Raw genomic sequence first — 19,383 nt, 5'->3', positions numbered from 1 at the left:
CTACCTTTTGTGGAGCTCAATGAGCTTCTTGGATAGATATCTTCTCATGTTTCACAATATCAGGGAAGTGTTCTGCCAACAAATCTTCAATGGTTTTCACTGTATTTTCTATTATTCCCCCCCATTCTGGTACTCCAGTCACTCCTAGGTTATTCCTCTTGATAGAGTCCCACATAATTCTTAGGGTTTCTTCATTTTTAAAAATTCTTTTACCTGATTTTTCCTCAAATAAGTTGGTGTCAAGTGCTTTATCTTCAGTTTCACAAATCTGACTTCCATTGCCACAATTCTGTTCCTGTGACTTTTTATCGAGTTGTCTAATTCTGAGACTTTATTGTTAATCTTTTGGATTTCTGTTTGCTGTCTCTCTGTGGATTCTTAGAGCTTGTTAAATTTGTCATTATGCTCTTGTATAGCCTTCTTAGATTCCTCTGTTGCATTGTTTGGTGTTCCTTACCTTGTTCTGCATTTTGCCTGTTCTTCCTGATCTCTTGAGGAGCTTTGTATGTTAATCTTTTGAATTCTACCTCTGGTAAATCCAAGAAGTTCTCCTCCTCCTGAAGGTTTCTTGGTTCTTTTTTTTGGGCGCTTGTTGAAGCCGTCACGGTCTGCCTCTTTACGTGATTTGATATTGACTGTTGTCTCTGAGCCATCAGTAAATTATTATATTTATTTTATGTTTGCTTACTGGTCCTTCTTGTTTTGATGTGCCCAAATAGGCTGGTGTGCCCAAATAGGCTGGTTGTGTGAGCTGGTTTGATTATTGGTACCTTCAAAGCTCTCACGTCCTGCCACCAGGTGGTTAGAGCTGTTACTAGGTATTTGAGCCCAGGATTCTGTTTACTTTTCTTGTATAGATTAAGCTCAGGTGTCCAGGTAATCACTCACCAAATGTGCGGTGTAGTCTCTCACCTACAGTCTTAGATGGACAGGGGTGATTGGAGTAGGCACAGGTGTCTGGCTGCAGTAGGGGGTCATGTGCTGAGCAAGGCAGGGGGCTGACGGTTGCCCCCACGTATCTGGGAGGAAAGCGTGTCTCTGTTCCGTATGGTGCATAGGTGGGTGGGTTTTGCAGCTGGACTGTGGGCACCTAGTGCTGTTGACTGCAGGGACTGGGAGGCACCACTTATTCTTGGACATCTGTCATGGGTGGCTTGGTGGGATGGGTGGAGCCACCAGTCCACAGGCCCCTGATGTGGGTAGGTGAGGACCCTGCATAATGGGCAGAGCAGTGTCAAATTTGTCTAATCTTCCTCTCCACCTTATAGATGATACAGTTGCAAATAGGCTTCAGGTATATACCCTGTTGTACTATGCTAATGAGGGCCTGTGTTGCTGATAAGGGCCCACACAGGTCTGTGCAGTGGTGAAAGGCATTCAAAATCCATGGACCCTTTTTGCCTCTGTCTGGGCAAATTGGCTGTGCCTGCCCTGAGTTCCTGGCATAGGGGAGACGTCAGAGTATTTTTTCCTGTTAATTTGTTTCCTCTCCAAAGCCTCGTGGTATAGAGGTTGAGAGCTATGGGTGCTAACCAAAGGTTGGCAGTTCGGACCTACCAGGCGCTCCTTGGAAACTGTATGGGACAGTTCCACGCTGTCCTATAGAGTCACTACGAGTCAGAATTGACTTGATGGCAACAGGCTTTTTTTTTTTTCTTCTTCAAAGCTGAGAGAATGGCTCAGGGCGTGTGATGGGTCCTACTTCCGGCTCAGGGCATGTGATGGGTCCTACTTCCGGCTCAGGGCGTGTGATGGGTCCTACTTCCGGCTCAGGGCATGTGATGGGTCCTACATCCAGCCCAGGGGACACGGCAGTCACTGAAGCTGGCTTAAGACCCAGTGCAGAGTGGGGAGGCAGCAGCGAAATGGGAGAGAGGGTCCTCCCAAAGGGGGTGTTTTTGATCCACGCAGTAGGTTGGATGCATGTACTTATCTTTTGCTGACTGAGCACTACTTTTCACTCTTTCTGGAAGCTTGAGTAGACTCTCTGCCACTCATTCTCTCCCGATGTGGAAAATGTGTCCAGCGTACCACTGTTTGCTTCACCACGCACGCCAGCCGATGTGGCCTGCAGGTTGCTGGTTTCCATTGTGTTAGGCCTGGCAACTCCCCACTGCTTCTAAACTGTCTATCCCTCCCCCAGCTGCTGAGTCTGATTCCTCAACTTTGCCTTTGATGTTAAGGGCTCCTAGATTGTCATATATAATGAATTCACTTGTTTTTGGGGGTCTTTGTTGTAAGAAGGACTACAGGAAGCGTCTGACTCCTCTGACGTCTTGGTTGTGCCCTGTTCTTCCTGTGGCTCTGTGAGAGAAAGATCTGGCAATCTGCCCCATAAGATTACAGCCTCGAAAACCCTGTGGGCAGTTTTACTTTGTTACATGGGATCACTATGAATCAAACTCAACACGACAACACTTAACAACAGCAGCTGAGTCAGTACCCTTCTGAGTATTCTACTGGATGTCCCACATAGTAGGGGGTCTTTCTACTGAAGCTGGTGGAAATACGAACTAGTCTAGAACCTGTGTGACTTCCGGGAATTGTTCTGTATGCTCCTTGGAGGTGGTTACTTTCCCAGGTTTGGGTCTTTTCCTCACACTCATGTGTTGATCAGTACTGAGCTGAAGACTCAAGGGGGACCCTCTGCTGATCTTTGGTGTTTTCTCTTTGTAGATCACTTCTCTTCATTATTCTGGCCTATAAAGTCTAGGTATCTTGGTTTCCCTAGTTCTGAACTATGTGTCCTCAACTCAGGGAACCTCCGGCCTCTCTTTTGGCTCCCCTTCCCTGCGCCGCAGCCTAGAAACTCGGTCCAGGCCGTAATCTGAGGCAGCTGTAGTGCTGATCTTGTTTCTTTTTTTCTGTCAAGGATCATTTTCTTGTGCTGCTTGTTGTCCAGTGGTGGACACCCATTGTTTTATGCATTTTGTCTGCTTTTTTAATTGCTTAGGATGGGAAGATAAGTTAGTTTTACTCCATCGTGGTTGAATGCCAGGTCTCTTAAGAATGTAATGAAAGGCACCTTAGTGGGCTGCCTTTGGAGAGAAATGTTATTTTTGCGTACTCAGATTACTGGGTGTTGGAAAGCTGATGTCCAAGCAGTGGTTGTGTGTCATCACTGGTTGCTGAGTATGCTGGGAAGGTTGGTCCAGAAGCTTCAGTCCACCGCCCTTAATGGTTAGGAGGGAAGTATTAAGTCCTGCTGACATCATTTTTATCGTAATTTTTCTTGATGTATTGGTAAGAATATTTTATTGCCTGCTTCACATAGAGAGAAGAGGGAAATGAACAAGCAGCTCCATCCTCCTTTTCCAACCTTGCCAGCTTTTTATGCCTTTTAGTGTCAGGCCTCTCTTAGTAAGTTTTACCTCCTCTAATGTTGATAATAGTGTATTGCTATAGTTAATAGTCTCAGATTATTTATTTATAAGACTGGAGAAATATGAAATAGTCCCTAATCAGGAATGGTTGGAGGAGGCACAGTCTTCAGAATTTTTTAAAAACGGTTCTCAGAGTTCCAGCCCTGTTGCCTTTTAAAGGGTGTGCATAGCGCTTGGATGTTAAACTCTAGTGCGTTAGGATGATGTAACAGTTTTTTCTTTTCCTTTTCAGTTATTCAAGCGCAGAAATGTTGCTACAGCAGAAGAAGAAACAGAAGAAGTTATGTCAGATGGAGGCTTCCATGAGGCCCAGATTAATAACATGGAAATGGCACCAGTAAGTGAGATGATGAAAGGAACTCTTTTTAATTTTTTTGTGATGAAGACATGAGGTATTGATCTCTTTTTTACTTTAAAATAATATTATTGTGGATTTTACAAGCTACAGAAAGTGCTTGGCATTTTATTTTTAAAAAGAAGCAGTAGACTTAATCTCATGGTTCATTAAATGTTTATTTTTATATTTCAAATGTGCAGTTAAAATTAACTTAATTAAAAGGTTAATTTAATGATAAAAACTTACGATAAATGTGAAATTATTCCTTACACATTGAATAGCAGGAGAGACCTTAAAGGAAATCATAATTTGTTATTTATTTCAATTACAAAATTGGACATGTTTGTAGGATTAAAAAAATTTGTTCCACAGCACAAGTACTGTAATTTTTTGGCTGTAATCCGTTTTGTAACTTTTAAAAAATAATTTTTTGTGGCAAAATGTACATAACAAAACATTGCCATTTAACCATTTTTAAGTGCACAGTTCCCTGACATTAATTATATTCACCACGTTGTGCACCTATTTTTTTCCACATGTGAGTGGGAATCACACCATTTGCCCTTTTGTGCCTGGCTTATTTTACTTACCATAGTATTTTCAAGATTCACCTGTGTCATAGCATATATCAGAAGTTTTTTTCTCTTTATGACTTAATAATATTCCGTTGTATGGATATACCACATTTGTTTATCCATTCATCTGTTGACCGACTGGTTGGTTGTTTCCACCTTTTGGTTATTTTGAATAATCTGCAATGAACATTGCTGTGAAGTTGTAACTTTTTTTAGGTTACATAAAATGATAAAAAACGATGCTTTTTTATGTTCACCAGACCTGTCTAGTTGAGTTTTTTCAATTTTTATAAAAGATCTTATATATACATGGTTTTACCAAGAAAAAAAAAAGAACATTCATAGTGAAAAATTTTTTCTTTTGCTTCAGTCATCCAATTTCTTTCCCCAGTCACGATCACTGTTATAAAATTCTTATTTATTTAGAATTTTTATGTATATTAGAAAACAAATTTTCTTTCTCCTCCCTCACTTTTTTACAAACAGCAGCATATTTTATAGTTTTTTTCTTTTCTTCACTTCATAGATCTTCAGTTTATGTGGATGAATTAATTCTCTTTGAAATAGAATGGATGTAGATGTTATGGAGCCCTGGGTGCCAACCAAAAGGTCATAGTGAAAGGTCGGCAGTTTCTTATCCACCGGCCACTCCCTGGAAACCCTGTCGGGTTAGTGGAACTGTCCTATAGGGTTGCTATGAGTCAGAATCAACTCGACGGCAGTGGATTTGGTATTTTTAATAGATGTTATTGCCAGCACTTTCATTTTATGGTGAATTCTTCCAGGCCCTTCAGAAAGTCAAGCTTTCCAGTATTTTTTAAAAAGTGGATGTTGAGTGGATATAAAGGTTTTATGGACTTTTTTGGTCTCTAACTTTCTGCTGTGTTTTCTTATTGAATAGCCTCCCTCAACTGTTGGGACTGTCCCACAATATCTGCTGTGACATCTGATTTATCCTTTGGAGGTGTTTCTTTGTAGCTATTCCTGCATTTGGGATCCTCAGAATGTTAACCTTTCAGGCTCTATACATTTATAAAAAGTGACTTAATTGATAAAAAGGTGACAGCGTTTGTAGTACATTCATGTTGAACACTGCGAATGTAATGACATAGCCTATAAATCTGAAGACTTTAAAAAAGATAAAGAGATATTGATTGATTATAGAGTTACAGAAACTGGAATTATCTTAACCAGTTGCTGAGAATTTTGTTCTGAGAGCCTGATTAGCTTATAATTACCCCGGAGATTAATGTTCTCATTTGGTTAAAAAAAAAAAAAAAACCCTAAAACTTATTCATTGTAGCCAGTGTAAAATCTCCAAGGTTGAAAGTGTATTGAAATGAAAAGAGGATACTAAAATAAGTTTGTGGGGGAAAATTATATCATTCTGGAGCACAGATAAAAAAGAACAAGAATTGCCCAGTATCCTTTAGTGTTGTTTATTAGTCTGGTTTTAAAAATAAATATCTCTAAATTGGAGCCCTGGTGACGCAGTGGTTAAGAGCTTGGCGGCTGACCAAAAGGTTGGCAGTTCGTATCCACCAGCCATTCCTTGCAAACCCTGTGGGGCAGTTCTGTGCCGTCCTTTAGGACCTCTGTGAGTCAGAATCAACTTGATGGCAGCGTTTTGGTTTTTAGTTTATCTCTTAATTGACGGAGATTAATTAATTCATTATAATTTGATGGTAATACATATTCTTCAGAGCTCTTTAACTTTACTCTGTAGTCAGTAGACATTCTGTTTGTTTTTGCTACCTAGGAGGTTATAAAGGTACTCTCAGAACGCTGTTTTTATAGATGACAAGTTTTATGAATGAATAAAATATGAATTCTAAATGTGAATATTGATTAGATTGTGTTAACTCTTTCACTCAGTCTTAATCACCCCTTGATGAACTGAGCCTTTAAATGTAATTCAGCATTCAGGGTTTTCAGAGGTAGTCCATATTTTGTCTGTTCCACTCCATGCACAAAGCAAGGGAGTCACATCTGGGCTCAGATACTCTTTTGTCAATTAGCGACTGAGCTTGTTTCCTCATCAGCGGAATAAAAGTTGTACCACCTACTTCTTTGTGTCATTATGAGGTTTAAGTGGTATAGTAGAGTAGCTTGTACAGAAAGGAAGAAGGTAAATAGACTTTTTCAGGGAAAAAGTCTCCAGGAGAAAAGAGGGACTTGATAATCTACTTGCTATAATGGCAAATTGGGGTGGGGAGTGAAGATGATCATGTAAAATACAGCACAAGAAAGACAATTAGTAATTTCAAGAATATAAGAAAGGAAATACATACTATTGGCTCTATGGAAAATAATATACAGTTACATGACTATCAACATCGTCTATTGGGTTTCAAATTTTAGAATCGATCCTAGACAAAGCGCATAAAAATAATATAACATGTTATCAACTTTAACAATGTAAATAATATTAGTATAGATGACAAATTGGGGTGGGGTAAAGAAGAAGGTAAGGCATATAAAAAAAAAAAAAATAAAACCAGTGCCCTCGAATCAATTCCGACTCAGTGACCCTATAGGACGGAGTAGACAAAGTGAGGTATTGAGAGTCTGTCTGTAGTTGGTGGTATTATTTTAAGCTATATAATAACAGAAACTGAAAATAGTGATACAACTCTGTTGGTGATGAATTGGTGATACGAGGTACTCACTTTTCATAACAGAAGTCTTGTAGATAATGTTTGAAGTGGTTAAATTGAGAAATGGTCGTCCATTTAGAGTGTAGAGGTAACTATCAGAATAAGAGTTAGCAGTGATTGCCTCTTGAGAATAGGAAAGTAGGTAGAACAGAGAACTCCTCTCATTGTAATTCCTTCTGAACTATTTCAGTTGATTTTTTTAAGAATTAAAAAAGCATTTAACAATATAACATGTACAAACCACCTCAGTAGGCAGTGCCTGAATTAAGTGGTAGCTATTCAGTCTTGTCATTAACGTTAATAATGAGAGCCCTGTTTTTGATTAAGGTCAGCAGTACTTCATCTATAATCGTGAAATCCAGAAAGCTCTGAAAACCAATAGTTATGTTGTAAGTGTATGGCAGTTTCATGTGGTAAGAAAACGAAACTTAAACTGATGTGAGGTGACACATACTCTTCACATTTGGTATGAATAGCCATACTTTTTGTTGAAGAAATGTTAGTATATTTGTTTATGAGTGTTCCCCCGCACTCTTCTGGAACTGTTATGTATATGCATTATATTATCTTCTGAAAACTAAATAATTCTGAATTCTGTAGCCGTTCTGGCCCCCAGAATTTCAGCTAACAAATTATGGATCTGTAGTAGTAAGGAAAATGTCTGGATTGTTCCAAATGTATGGATTAGTCCAGGTACCTCCTAAATCTAAATATCAAGTTATATATTTTGGTTGTATAGGTGAAGGTTGATGATATTTAAAAAAAATTTTTTTTGAATTACATAAATAAGAGAATATAGATTCCTTGTATGAATAAAAGCTTAAGTATGAAGGAGAAGTACCTCTCCCTGTCATTCATACCCTTTCTTAGACGTAGTTTTATCAGTTTGGTATATACCCTTCCAGACCTTTTTTGTCTAATTACACGTGCACACATGCTTGCATCGCTCTTTAAATCATCTTTCATAGGTAATTATATTTGAATTAAAACCAAACCAGTGCCACGGAGTCAGTTCTGACTTAGGCAGCCCCCTGTGTTGTGGACTAGAATTGAGCTCCGTAGAGTTTTCAAGGCTGTGACCTTTCGGGAAATGGATGATCATTTGTGCCATATTTGAATTATTATGAATTTCATTTGCTTTTAAAAACCGATTTGTTACGCATCTCCTTCATATCTTACTCACTAGAAGAGTATTCTTATAGGGAAACAGGCAAGAGTGTTTTCTGCTGGTGACTCCTTCAAATTGCAGTAAAACACTGGAACTTCAGGGAAAAATGACAAAGAGATTGTGTTCCCTGAGAGGCAGAATAGTTTGATGGTTAGGAACGTGGACTCTGGAGCCAGACCATGCATGGTAGCTGTATAACTAACCATGGTAAAATACTGAGCTGCTGTGTTTTACGCAAGGACTGAATTCACATAAAGCACTTAGAACTGTGCGTGGTCCACAGTTGGTTATTCTGCTAAGTTGTTACTAGTTCAGAAACATGGTGCTAGTATAAATTTACTTGGAAAAACTGAGATTTTCATAATCTCTGTAGTTTATGGAGTTTTACATAGTATATGTTGGTGCCAGGACTCAATCAATAGTCTTCACAGTAAATTTAATAACTTAATTTTATAACTCATTCACTGTTATATGTCTTTTTCTTCTACATCAGATTTTTTTCTGAGTTAGTCTTGATTTGTTCATGCTGCGTAAGCTTTGCTAGCATAAGCCTTGGAGTGAAGTGAACTCTTTCAAAAAGAGACTTTTGGGGAAGACTGATAAATTCTTGTAAAAATATACTTAAATAAGGAAAACAAAATATACTTAAGTAGATACAACCAAAAAGAGAGATCCTTATTTATGCTAAACAGACCAAACTTTAAAGTAAAATCATAATTAAAATTTATTCTTTCTCTTTTAAACTGACCCTGTTTTTCTTTTTAAATCCCTAAACTTAACTCACTCTGACCCCCGATTTGAGAATCATATCAGTTCTGGGCTACCTTGAAGGGAAGTGGGTAGTCTTAGAATTTTCTAAATCTAAAACTACTCTCTTCTAAAGGTAGGCTCTTTCTCTGTAACACTACTGAAAATAATGAAAATGACAGTCTTGTTTTATCCTTGCCTTGGATCCTCTGACCTTGAAAGAAAGAAATCATACACGTACCTTTGAATATTCAGGAATCAGTCTTGTCAGTTTGAAAGTATTTCTTTTCTCCTCTTTTAAAAAGAAAAAACATTGTTCTTCCCTGTGAGAATTCTTGGAAACCCTGGTGGCATAGGGGTTAAGTGCTACAGCTGTTAACCAAGAGGTTGGCAGTTTCAGTCCGCCAGGTACTCCTTGAAAACTCTATGGAGTGGTTCTTCTCTGTCCTATAGGGTCGCTATAAGTTGGAATCGACTCAATGGCAGTGGGTTATGAGAATTCTTAGGTGTTGGGTGTTTCTTAAGGATCCCTGGTGGCACAGTGGTTAAGAGCTTGGCTGCTAATTGACAGGTCAGCAGCTTGAACTCAGCAGCCGCTCTTTGGGAGAAAAGACCTGGTGATCTGCTCCTGTAAAGATTGCAGCCTAGGAAACTCCATGGGGCAGTTCTACTCTGTCCTGTAGGGTTGCTGTGAGTCTGAATCAATTTGACGGCATGCAACAACGGGTGTTACTTACCAACTGCCCAGTGTTCACAACTCAGTGCAACTTTCTTCACCATTTCATCTTTTTGACTATAACCCTTTATGAGATGATAACTCATTGGAACAGGTGGCCTTGAGAAGACAGTTAACTGCTAATAATGGGGGATGGACTGTAGTGGGAAACAAGAAAGTTCTAATAAAGCAAGAAAGTAGTGTGACACAACAAAACTTTTAATAAAACAAGAAAATAGAAATTTTAAATAAATTTTAGAGTCCGATGTTGAATTTGGCAGTAGTTGGAATCTATGTTTTATACAAGACCACTTCATATTCATTCAGCAAATGTTTGTTGAGCAACTATTGTATGCCAGACATTAGTGATAGAGAGGTAAAAAAGACAGGATATTTGGCTTTGCTTATAGTCTACTCAGGGAACCCAGGCAATAAATAAGCAAGAAAAATACCTGATAATAAGAGCTGGGCAGTGGTGGCTTTTTTTAGATTTGGAGGTCATGAAAAACCTCCTTTTATAATTTAACATTTAATCTTAGAATTGAATGAAAGGGATAGCCAGCCATGTGGCAAGCAAGGAGAGGAAGAACAGTTTAGGCAGGTAGTTCTAAGATCATAAGGCAAGAAAACTTGGTGTTTTTTGAGGAACAGAATAGTGGTCAGAGGGACTTCAGTGTAGTGGGCAAAAGGTATTAAGATGAGGTTGGAGAGAGAGACAGGAGCCATATCTTGGATACCTTTGTAGAAAGTTGGATATTTTTGTAAGTGTTAGGGTCATTTAATAGGGAGTATCTTGTGATTTAAGCCTCTATTCTTTTGGAGAAAATAAAAAGCAACCAATACAACTTTCTGAGCATTTCAAAAGTTTCGTACTATATATCCTAGAGGAATAAGAGCTGTCACATGAATAAACATATGCACACCCATGTTCATCGCTGCGTTGGTTGCGATAGCAAAAAGATGGGAACAACCTAGATGCCCATCAACAGAATGGATAATCAAACTGGTACATAAACACAATGGAGTATTACACAATGATAAAGAACAACGATAAATCTGAGAAGCATCTACAACATGGATGAATCTGGAGGGCATTATGCCAAGTGAAGTAAGTGAGTCACAGAAGGACAAATATTGTATGAGACCGTTGCTGTAAAAACTCATGAGAAGGTTTACACACAAAAACAGTCTTTGATGGTTACGAGGGAGGGGAGGGTTGGGGATGGAAAAACACTAAATAGACAATAGATAAGTGGTAACTTTGGTGAACGGTAAGACAGCACAGCTTGTACAAGGCAAGGTCGTGGAAGCTCCACAGACGCATCCACACTCCCTGAGGGACTGAATTGCTGGGCTGAGGCCTGTGGGGACCATGGTGTCGAACATCTAGCCCAACTGGTATAACATAGTTTATAAAGAAAATAAATGGCCTCCAGACATCCTTTTAGCTCAGTAATGAAGTCACTCCTGAGGTTCACCCTTCAGCCAAAGATTAGACAGGCCCATGAAACAAAACGAGACTAAAAGGGCACACCGGCCCAGGGGCAAGGACGAGAAGGCAGGAGGGGACAGGAAAGCTGGTAATAGAGAACCCAAGGTTGGGAAGGGAGAGTGTTGATATGCTGTGGGGTTGGTAACCAGTGTCACAAAACAGTATGTTGTACTAACTGTTCAATGAGAAGCTAGTTTGTTCTGTAAACCTTCATCTAAAGTACAAATAAAGAAAAAAATTATTAATCTAAGTTGTTAGATATAATTGTTAATGTTCTGGTTTTACATTTTTCTCTTTGAAGGTTTGTTCCTTTACTCTTAAGAGGGATTATGAGGCAAATTATTTTTCAGAGAAAAACCTCCCATCTCGATAGAAATCAAAGGAAAAGTGATCTGTTCTTACTGAAATTGTAGTATCTCTGTGTCAGAATGTGAGGAGCGCTCAAATTCCTGATACTTCATGATCTCTGTTCTTGTGTACACCTTTTTCTTTTTGTCATTATATTTTGTTGCTCACAATCACTTTAGCTGGTGCTCTAGGTTAATTTTTTTTAGACCTTAAATTTCCAATGAGAAAAATAAGCCACTTGTCTTAGCATTTACTTACTAAGATTATTTTATTACCATTGTGAGCTTTTTAATGACAGACAAAGAATTTGGCTTCGAGTGTGCTCATATGCTCACCCATCACATAATTAATAATTTCATATATTTCTATATGTAAAGATTATCCTACCTTTGTGTAACTCTTTTAGAGAAATATACTTAATAACTTGGCCACAGTTTATATTATCTTTGTATTCCTCTGAATTAAAGTTAACATTTTGTTATACATTTGCTTTTTGTGATTCCAGGGTGGTGTCATTACCTCTGATATGATTGAAATGATATTTTCCAATAGCCCAGAGCAACAGCTTTCAGCAACACAGAAATTCAGGAAACTGCTTTCAAAAGGTGAGCTCTGCGTACTTTGAGTGTATTTTTTCATATATTTACAAAATATTACTTTCCCATAGCCTGTTTTGTGTGCCATGGATAACTTACTTTGCAGTGTGTCTCTTGACAGAAAGGACACAGATGAGTAAACATACAGTTATGAGTCATGCCTAACATCCGAATTTATTTATTTGTAGGATCTTACTGGGACAAAAAAGTATTATTTTTGTTTCTGAACTATCTTATAACAGACCTTAGAGCGATAAGAATAGTAATTAGCATTTGAAGTTAATTCAAACTGAGAAATTCCACCCTTTCTTAAGAAAAACTTTTAAAATATCACTTGAAAAATCAGTGATTATTGATTTAAATGTTAGCAGTTCACCTGTGAACATTAAGTGTGAATTTCTTGGTGGGCAGGGTAACTGCTGTTTTTTGCCTGATTAGTGTAGAATGGAATATGATATTTCATCTTACCTGGGCTGAATAAAAAGAACTCTGAACCATATTAAAATTTTGGTGGTAAATATTTAAACCAGCTGACCCCCCGATAGTCAGTTAAGGTTGTATCGAGTCGTCGTCGTCAGCTGCCATTGAGTCAGTTCCAGCTCATGGCGATCCAGTGTGTTACAGAGTAGAACTGCTCCCTAGGATTTTCTTGACTGTAATCTTTATGGAAGCAGATTGCCAGGCCTTTGTCCTGCGGTACTTGAGTTCGAACCATCAGCCTTTGTTAGCACTCGAGTGCAAACTGTTCGCACCACCTGAAAACCTCATAGAGCCATTAGTGGGGGCGGGGGGAATACACACACAGACACACGTTGAAGTTAACTGGAATAAAAAATCTACCACCACATACACAAAAAAACTGTTTTTGTATGACGGCCTATTAATATTTGAAGACCGTTATCACGTACACCTTCCCTCCCCACAAAAAAAATCTTGTCACTTTTCAGCATGCTGAGCCTAATGAGTTTCTCACATAATGTGGCTTCAGTTGCTTTTTAAAAAATCAGTTGCTGAATTTTGCTTTATCCCATTTTTTATATTACTAACTTTGGCTTGTTCTTACGTCTGTATGTTATTGCTGTTACCCAGCACGTTAAATAATTCATCTTTATTGTAATCCTCAAATATACTTGTTTTGCTTATCTGGATGGTTGATAAAAATGTTGAACCAGGCAAAGGACCTGGCATTAGAGCTCTTTACAAATTAACATTGAACTGTTAGTCACCTCTTTTAGTAAGGCCGTTGACTTGGCTAAAAATCTCTCTAGTGGTACTATAATCCAGCTGCTATTCTCTGGTATTGCCTTGTGAATGTCATCAAAAACTGTTAAGCTCTTGCTGAAATTAGCATACTGATTATCTACGGCATTTTCTGTCTGTTCACCCAGCAAGTTTTTATTTAATAACTTTATTTATAAGATATTACCATAAATGAAAATAAGGTTAATTTGGCCCGTCATCCATAGCGAATTCCTTCTGGGCCCTAAAAATTAAATCCAGGTACATACAGAATTCCCTAATGCAGTTTCTAAAGACAATTTAGGTTAAACAAAACAGGTAGATAACAGCTCATGCACAGAAAAAGGGCTAGAAGAGAGTATACCAGAATACTAACAGAGGTTGTCTTTGGGTAGTTTTTCCCCTATTTTCTAAATTTTCTGAAAGAGTGGAAGTCATAATTTAAATTTTTAGGAATTTTGCCCATCCTTTACACTCATGGTAAGACTTAGGTACTTTGTGAAGCCTTTCGAACTACCCTTGTCTTAAAGTGAATGAACTCAGTTTCAGTGCTACATTATTTTTGTGGATTTCCAACATGGAAGAGAGAAAATGGAAAAGGAGGGGAGGATATTGTGAATTAATTTTGAGCTATAAAGTCCTTGCATTGAAATCAAAGAATTGTTTTTCTCTTTCCTTTTATTTTATGGGGAAACAGAACCTAATCCCCCTATCGATGAAGTGATCAGCACACCAGGAGTAGTGGCCAGATTTGTGGAGTTCCTCAAACGAAAAGAGAATTGTACACTGCAGGTGCGAACTGTTTTGATCTCTTGCCTCATACCTTACTTACTTCCTATTGCAAACTTACATTCTGTACACAATTTTTTTTTTTAACCTATTTTAATCTATATGGAGGGTTTATTTATTTATTGTTTCAACAGTGATACTGCTGACAACCCCATTGCAGGCTGTTTTATATCTTTATTAACATTCAGCCCTTTAAACTCCTTATCATTTTTAATCACTTGAAGTTGTTTTATGATTATGGATAGTACTTACGAATAGAGAAATATGTACAGCAGATGAGCCATAGATAGGAAACTATGTGTGGGCTACATAAAATTTGGTTTGAGGGATTTTAAATTATACTTGTTGGCTTTTCTTAAGGTATGTAATGGGCTGGGTCAGTGACTTACTAATCTCCAAGCCTGATTCTGTTTATTCACCTCTCCCGTCCCAGAAGAGCTGATGAGGAGATAGACTTGTCAGGAACGCATATATATTCTGCTATGCTAATTTAGTCTGTCAATACTATACTATATTGAGGTTCCACAAGGAAATCCTACAACTTCTGGATTGGATGATTTTCATAGTGAAAGCAACCAATTGTCAGCTGACTCTCATCTTGGAAGTTATTCAAAGATTTTAAAATACTATTTTTTCCTTAATAAAACTGGATTTCAGTAACCCAAAGAACCAGACCCATTGCCTGTCAAGTCGATTCCGTAGAACTGCCCCATAGAGTTTCCAAGGAGCAGCCAGTGGATTTGAACTGCTGACCTTTTGGTTAGCAGCCAGGCTCTTAACCACTGCGCCACTAGGGCTCTGGCTTTCAGTAATCTAGTGTTTTTTCAGTATCTAGACTTTCTCAATATAACCAGCGGAATCAATACCTGTATTATTCTTGAAAAAATACTGGTGATCTCTAAATTCTCACAGGATCTAATCCGAAGGGCCTGTAGAGAGATTGTGCAACTATAAAAACTGGTTAGGCACCAAATAGATCACAGAGTGGGATTTTTTTTCAAGTAAATATTTGCCAGTAAGAAGTTAATCGTAAAGATAACAACCCCTCTCCCCATTTGTTTATTTTCCCTAAGACTGGTGCCATGGTAGAAACTGGGACATTTTTGTAAATGACAGCCCCTACCCCAAAGTTTCTTAACTGTCCAGAATGTTGTAGATAACTCATAAGACTTGATGTTTTGTCTTGATATTTCTCTCCTTTCCTTCTACCCTTTTACACATTCTTTGTTGCGGTGATGAGTTCTTTCCAGAGGAAAAACAAGAAACCCAGAAAAGGTAGAGTACTTCATGTCCCATCAGGTTTTCTTCTCCAGTTTGATATTTTCCAGTCTCCACATTCATTTGAATTAAGATTCTGTTTTGCTAGCTGCCTCCTGGATTATAATTCTGGTCCCTATTTAAGGCCAGGATCACCAGACACCTGAAAAATATCAGGTTCACCTAGAGAGCAAGAGGAGAGACTTTTCTCAGAAAAAAGGAAATCCAGACAACCAACACTGCAGAGAGCAGAGCCTGAGCCCCCAAGCAACCTGCCGAGAGAACCAGAGGAGCCAAATGAGGAGCCTTACTGCAGTTTATTATTTGAAATGCTTTGTAGGAAGAGGGAGGTAGGAAAAATTATCACTTTGTTCATGCCGAAAAAATGTTTCTGTCCTTTCTCAGGGAATGAGAGTAGCTGAGAGAGATCCTGAATTTATTTCTGAATCTAGCACTTTTTAGTAGGTGGTTGTAGAGGTCCAGATCCTTAACGCATTAAAGAAAGATGGTATAACTTCCCAGACCTGGAATGAAAAAAGCCAGAGCGCTGACTCTTTCCCGCGCCTGCATTCTCCAGTGCTCCTCAGAGACTGTAGTGCGTTCGTTTGGACTGTGCCCCCTCCTGGCGAGCACATGTAAATCCTGCGTCACTGAATTCAGTGCTCTAATCCTGGAGCTTGTCTTTGAACGCATTTGAAGATGAAAGCACTCAGAAACCTAGTTTACTTCTATCTAAATTCCCAGATTCCACCCTTGTACAAACTAGTAATTAAGCTGAAAGATTGAGAAACAATTCTTCTGGAGGTGGCCTTAGCTTGGCAGGGGACAGGGACCATGCTAATAGATATGTTGTACCTCACTCTGAGAAATAACCTGCCTGTTTATTACTTAAAGTTTGTCTTCTCCAGCTTTTCTTTTGTGCACTTTTAAGCACAGCATGGTGTTCCCTCTCTGGTGTGACTCGTGGGTAACCTTGACCAACCCAGAAGCTGGAGGAGCAAGTATACTGAGGGACTCCTTAGAGCCAGGGGGCTTCATGCTCTGACACATTTTCAAATAATTAGAGTAATGTGTTCTGGAAAGCTCGGAAGGCACTCGTTCTGTTTTCTGGGCGAGCACTAGGATGTAAGCTGGCTGTGATACTCCTAACCGCTTACTGGACATTTTGGAATAGAACTTTTGCCATTTCTCTTCCAGAAAGAGAGTTATAATATGTGGTGTCAAGAAGAAATTTGATGGCTCAACTTAACAGTAAATCCTGTGGGCAAACTTAACCCCTTCATTCTATAGCGAAAGAACTGTGAGTTCTGATGAAGGGTCTTTTCACTTCCTTTTTGGCTTTCCCTAGACCCAATTAGTGAGGTGCCTCAAACCAGAGCCTACTTCGGGCAGTGCTACCTGGGTATTCACTTGCCCTCAGATTGGACACAAACCATGACTAGAATCTAGGATTTTGGATACCAGCAGTGCCATTTAGCTAAAAACATTTTCCAGCTCAGTGATACCTAGATCTCAAACATCCTTGAGCCCTTGGAATGAGACTGGTCTGCCTTATGGTGTGTTCCCTGGGCCCACTTGGTTCTTTAGTCCAGCCCAGCATCTTCGTACTGTTTTTTGTAGTGCTAAGATTTTGCATTCCGGAACCATCTTACGGAAGCTTATAAAAATAGCCAGAAATAAGTAAATTTCTTCTGAGCTCCACACATAGGCTGATACTCTTCCTAAAGTTGTAAGTTTGAGTTAAGTTGGCTTAGTTTACCCCTTCCTGCCTTTCTTGCCCCTTTAAAAGTTTAACATGATAAACTGCAGTAAGCTTCATCCTCATAGGTCTTTTCCCATCTCCGTAGATCCCTGTACCTTTCCTGGAAGGTTGTTCCAATGACTCAGGCACTGTTCTCTGCAGCGTTTGTTATCTGGGTTTATTTTTTCTGATGTGAGCCTCTCTTTTCACTTGCTCTCCAGGTGAGCCTGGCATTTGCTAGGAACCAGAGTGGAACCGGCAAAATGGCCAGCAACAGAGTCCTGATCCAAATGGAGAAAGGGAACCAGGCGTACCTCAACCTGGAGTGGGAAACTTGATAGGAGGTCAGAAGTACTTCAGCTTTGGATTCTCGTTTTCCTTATTTAAGGAACTGAGCACCGGAAGGTAGATTGAGAAAGAGGAGAGAGAAAACATCAAATCTTCATGTCCCCTTCAGATTTCTCAGTTGTAGTTTTATTAGCAAGTTCTGGACAGTGAAAAATAATAATAGAATTAATATTTATAAGCAATCCCAACTGTATGACAGGTTATTTCCTTGCATGATGCCGTTCTTGGAACACCAAGAATGTAACAGTTTAAAACAACAAGGAGGAAGTAAAGCTTATAGTTATTTTGGCCGCCATTGATCTCTTCAGCTGATAACCATTTCTTAGTTTTTTTTTTTTCATTTCTTCATGTTACTGATTTTCTCTTCAGTCTCATGGTTACTTGCTTATATTTCTCTTTCTTACTGTTTCTGTCGTAACTTTATAAAATAGTTTTTGTCATCAATCCTGGGTTTTCCCGTTTTACAATTCTCCTTCGTGTTAAATTCTAGCCTGGGACCCAAGGGTGAAGCATTTTTTAAAAAGACTAGAAAACCCAGTGTGAAAGTACAGTCCAAGAGGAAAGGGAAGTTAGGTAATGAGAAGTACAACCAATTTATAAAAACATACTTACATGTCAAATACATTTGATAGTTGCTTTTTCAACACTGATAGGGACCTGCTGGGAGAATTAACACACACACACTCACATACATAAATATACATATACACGAAGGTATAGAACATAGCTCAGTATAGCGTGATGAATTTTGACAAGGTGAAAACACTGAAGTGACCAGCTACTCAGCACGTATGTGTGTGTTTTAATGCCCTGTTAATGCGTAAATACAACAGTGTTCCCAGTGGTCCTCTGAGCTACTCTTCTGTGTCTCTCTCTGGTAATGGCAAAACTACTTTCTGGTTTTGTTACCAAGAGAGAGAGGCCTTGGATCTTCTTTGCATTCAGAGAGTACCTTTATTCTGTGTCTCTTAGTAATAAACAACGCTGGCACATTCTTGTTTTTCGGAGATATCCTAACTTCCAGTTTTCTTTCACCTATGTTCAGGCTGTTATTCACTTTTCATTTTCCTAACCATTCGTTGTCCATCTTTTCTATTTTGCTTCTTCACCTTATTCACTTGAGTGGCTTTTGGAATTCCCTCTCATTTCTTCTGAGACCTTTGGCACTAAACCTCGTGAGACAGATAGCAGTTTGAACTCTGACTCCAAATAGTATTCTCAGTAGCTTCATCTCACTGTTAACTCTTTAAAATATCCTTTATATGCCTGGTTTATTACTTCCTTTTTTTTTTCTTTTTTGCATCAGAATCTCATTGTAACACTTTTTCTCTTTGAGATAGGTATGCATGTGTGCTGATGTTGCTCAGCCTTTCCAGGCTGCCTTTCTTCACAGTTTCATGTCCTTGATTCATCTCTGCCGTACTTGGTGACTGTGTATTAGACTCTCAAGTCCACCTTCTGGTAGGGCAGGTTGCTCTTCACTCACATCACATGGCTCTGTTTTACCAACTAGTTTTCCTGATAAGCAGAAGAACTACATTTTAGGTGAACCGCCTTTTCTCTTTAGCATCCACTAAATAACCTGGCATATAGCTGTTTGAAATGTCTTGTCCTAGATATCAAAACTGCAAGCATGTTAAAGATCCTTATGCCAGAGTCACAGGCACGTTTTGGAAAGGATCGACTGTGCTTGGGAGCGCACTAGAGGGTTAGTGATGTAGTCCGTCTCTTTGTCTGTGTAACATTCCTCAAATCGTTAGTCAGATTGTTGAGTCTCCTTTCTGATAGCTTCCTCATTCATAAACTGGAAAGGCTAGACATCTCCTTCGAGTTTTTATGAGGATCACCTGAGAGTATGTGAATAATGCTTTCAGAACATAAAGCTCTGTACAGATGGGAAGTTGTAATTAAAGGTTTGAGCATTGATTTCAGTAGTAATTACAGACATGATGTGTGATGTTTTTACCTTCATGACCTTCAGTGTTTTATCT

The 19,383-nt window shown here is 38.9% G+C and overlaps 1 protein-coding gene and 1 long non-coding RNA gene across 2 annotated transcripts in view; both read left to right on the top strand.

The window, feature by feature from the left end:
- Positions 1–19,383, top strand: part of KPNA1 (karyopherin subunit alpha 1) — a 76,550-nt gene that overhangs the window by 37,437 nt on the left and 19,730 nt on the right. The window contains exons 3-5 of the mRNA XM_010592918.3: positions 3,616–3,720; positions 11,928–12,027; positions 13,955–14,049. Coding sequence (XP_010591220.2) covers positions 3,616–3,720; positions 11,928–12,027; positions 13,955–14,049 — 300 coding nt within the window. The remainder of the gene's footprint in view (positions 1–3,615; positions 3,721–11,927; positions 12,028–13,954; positions 14,050–19,383) is intronic.
- On the top strand, positions 14,056–17,376 carry LOC135231945 (uncharacterized). The gene is made up of 3 exons (XR_010322540.1): positions 14,056–15,321; positions 15,449–15,653; positions 17,266–17,376. It is a non-coding gene; the product is annotated as an uncharacterized LOC135231945 (long non-coding RNA).

Source organism: Loxodonta africana, chromosome 1 (genome assembly GCF_030014295.1).
Source record: "Loxodonta africana isolate mLoxAfr1 chromosome 1, mLoxAfr1.hap2, whole genome shotgun sequence".
Taxonomy (NCBI): domain Eukaryota; kingdom Metazoa; phylum Chordata; class Mammalia; order Proboscidea; family Elephantidae; genus Loxodonta; species Loxodonta africana.
The sequence above is the reverse complement of the archived record's forward strand: the minus strand, read 5'-3'. Positions and strand labels throughout refer to the sequence as shown.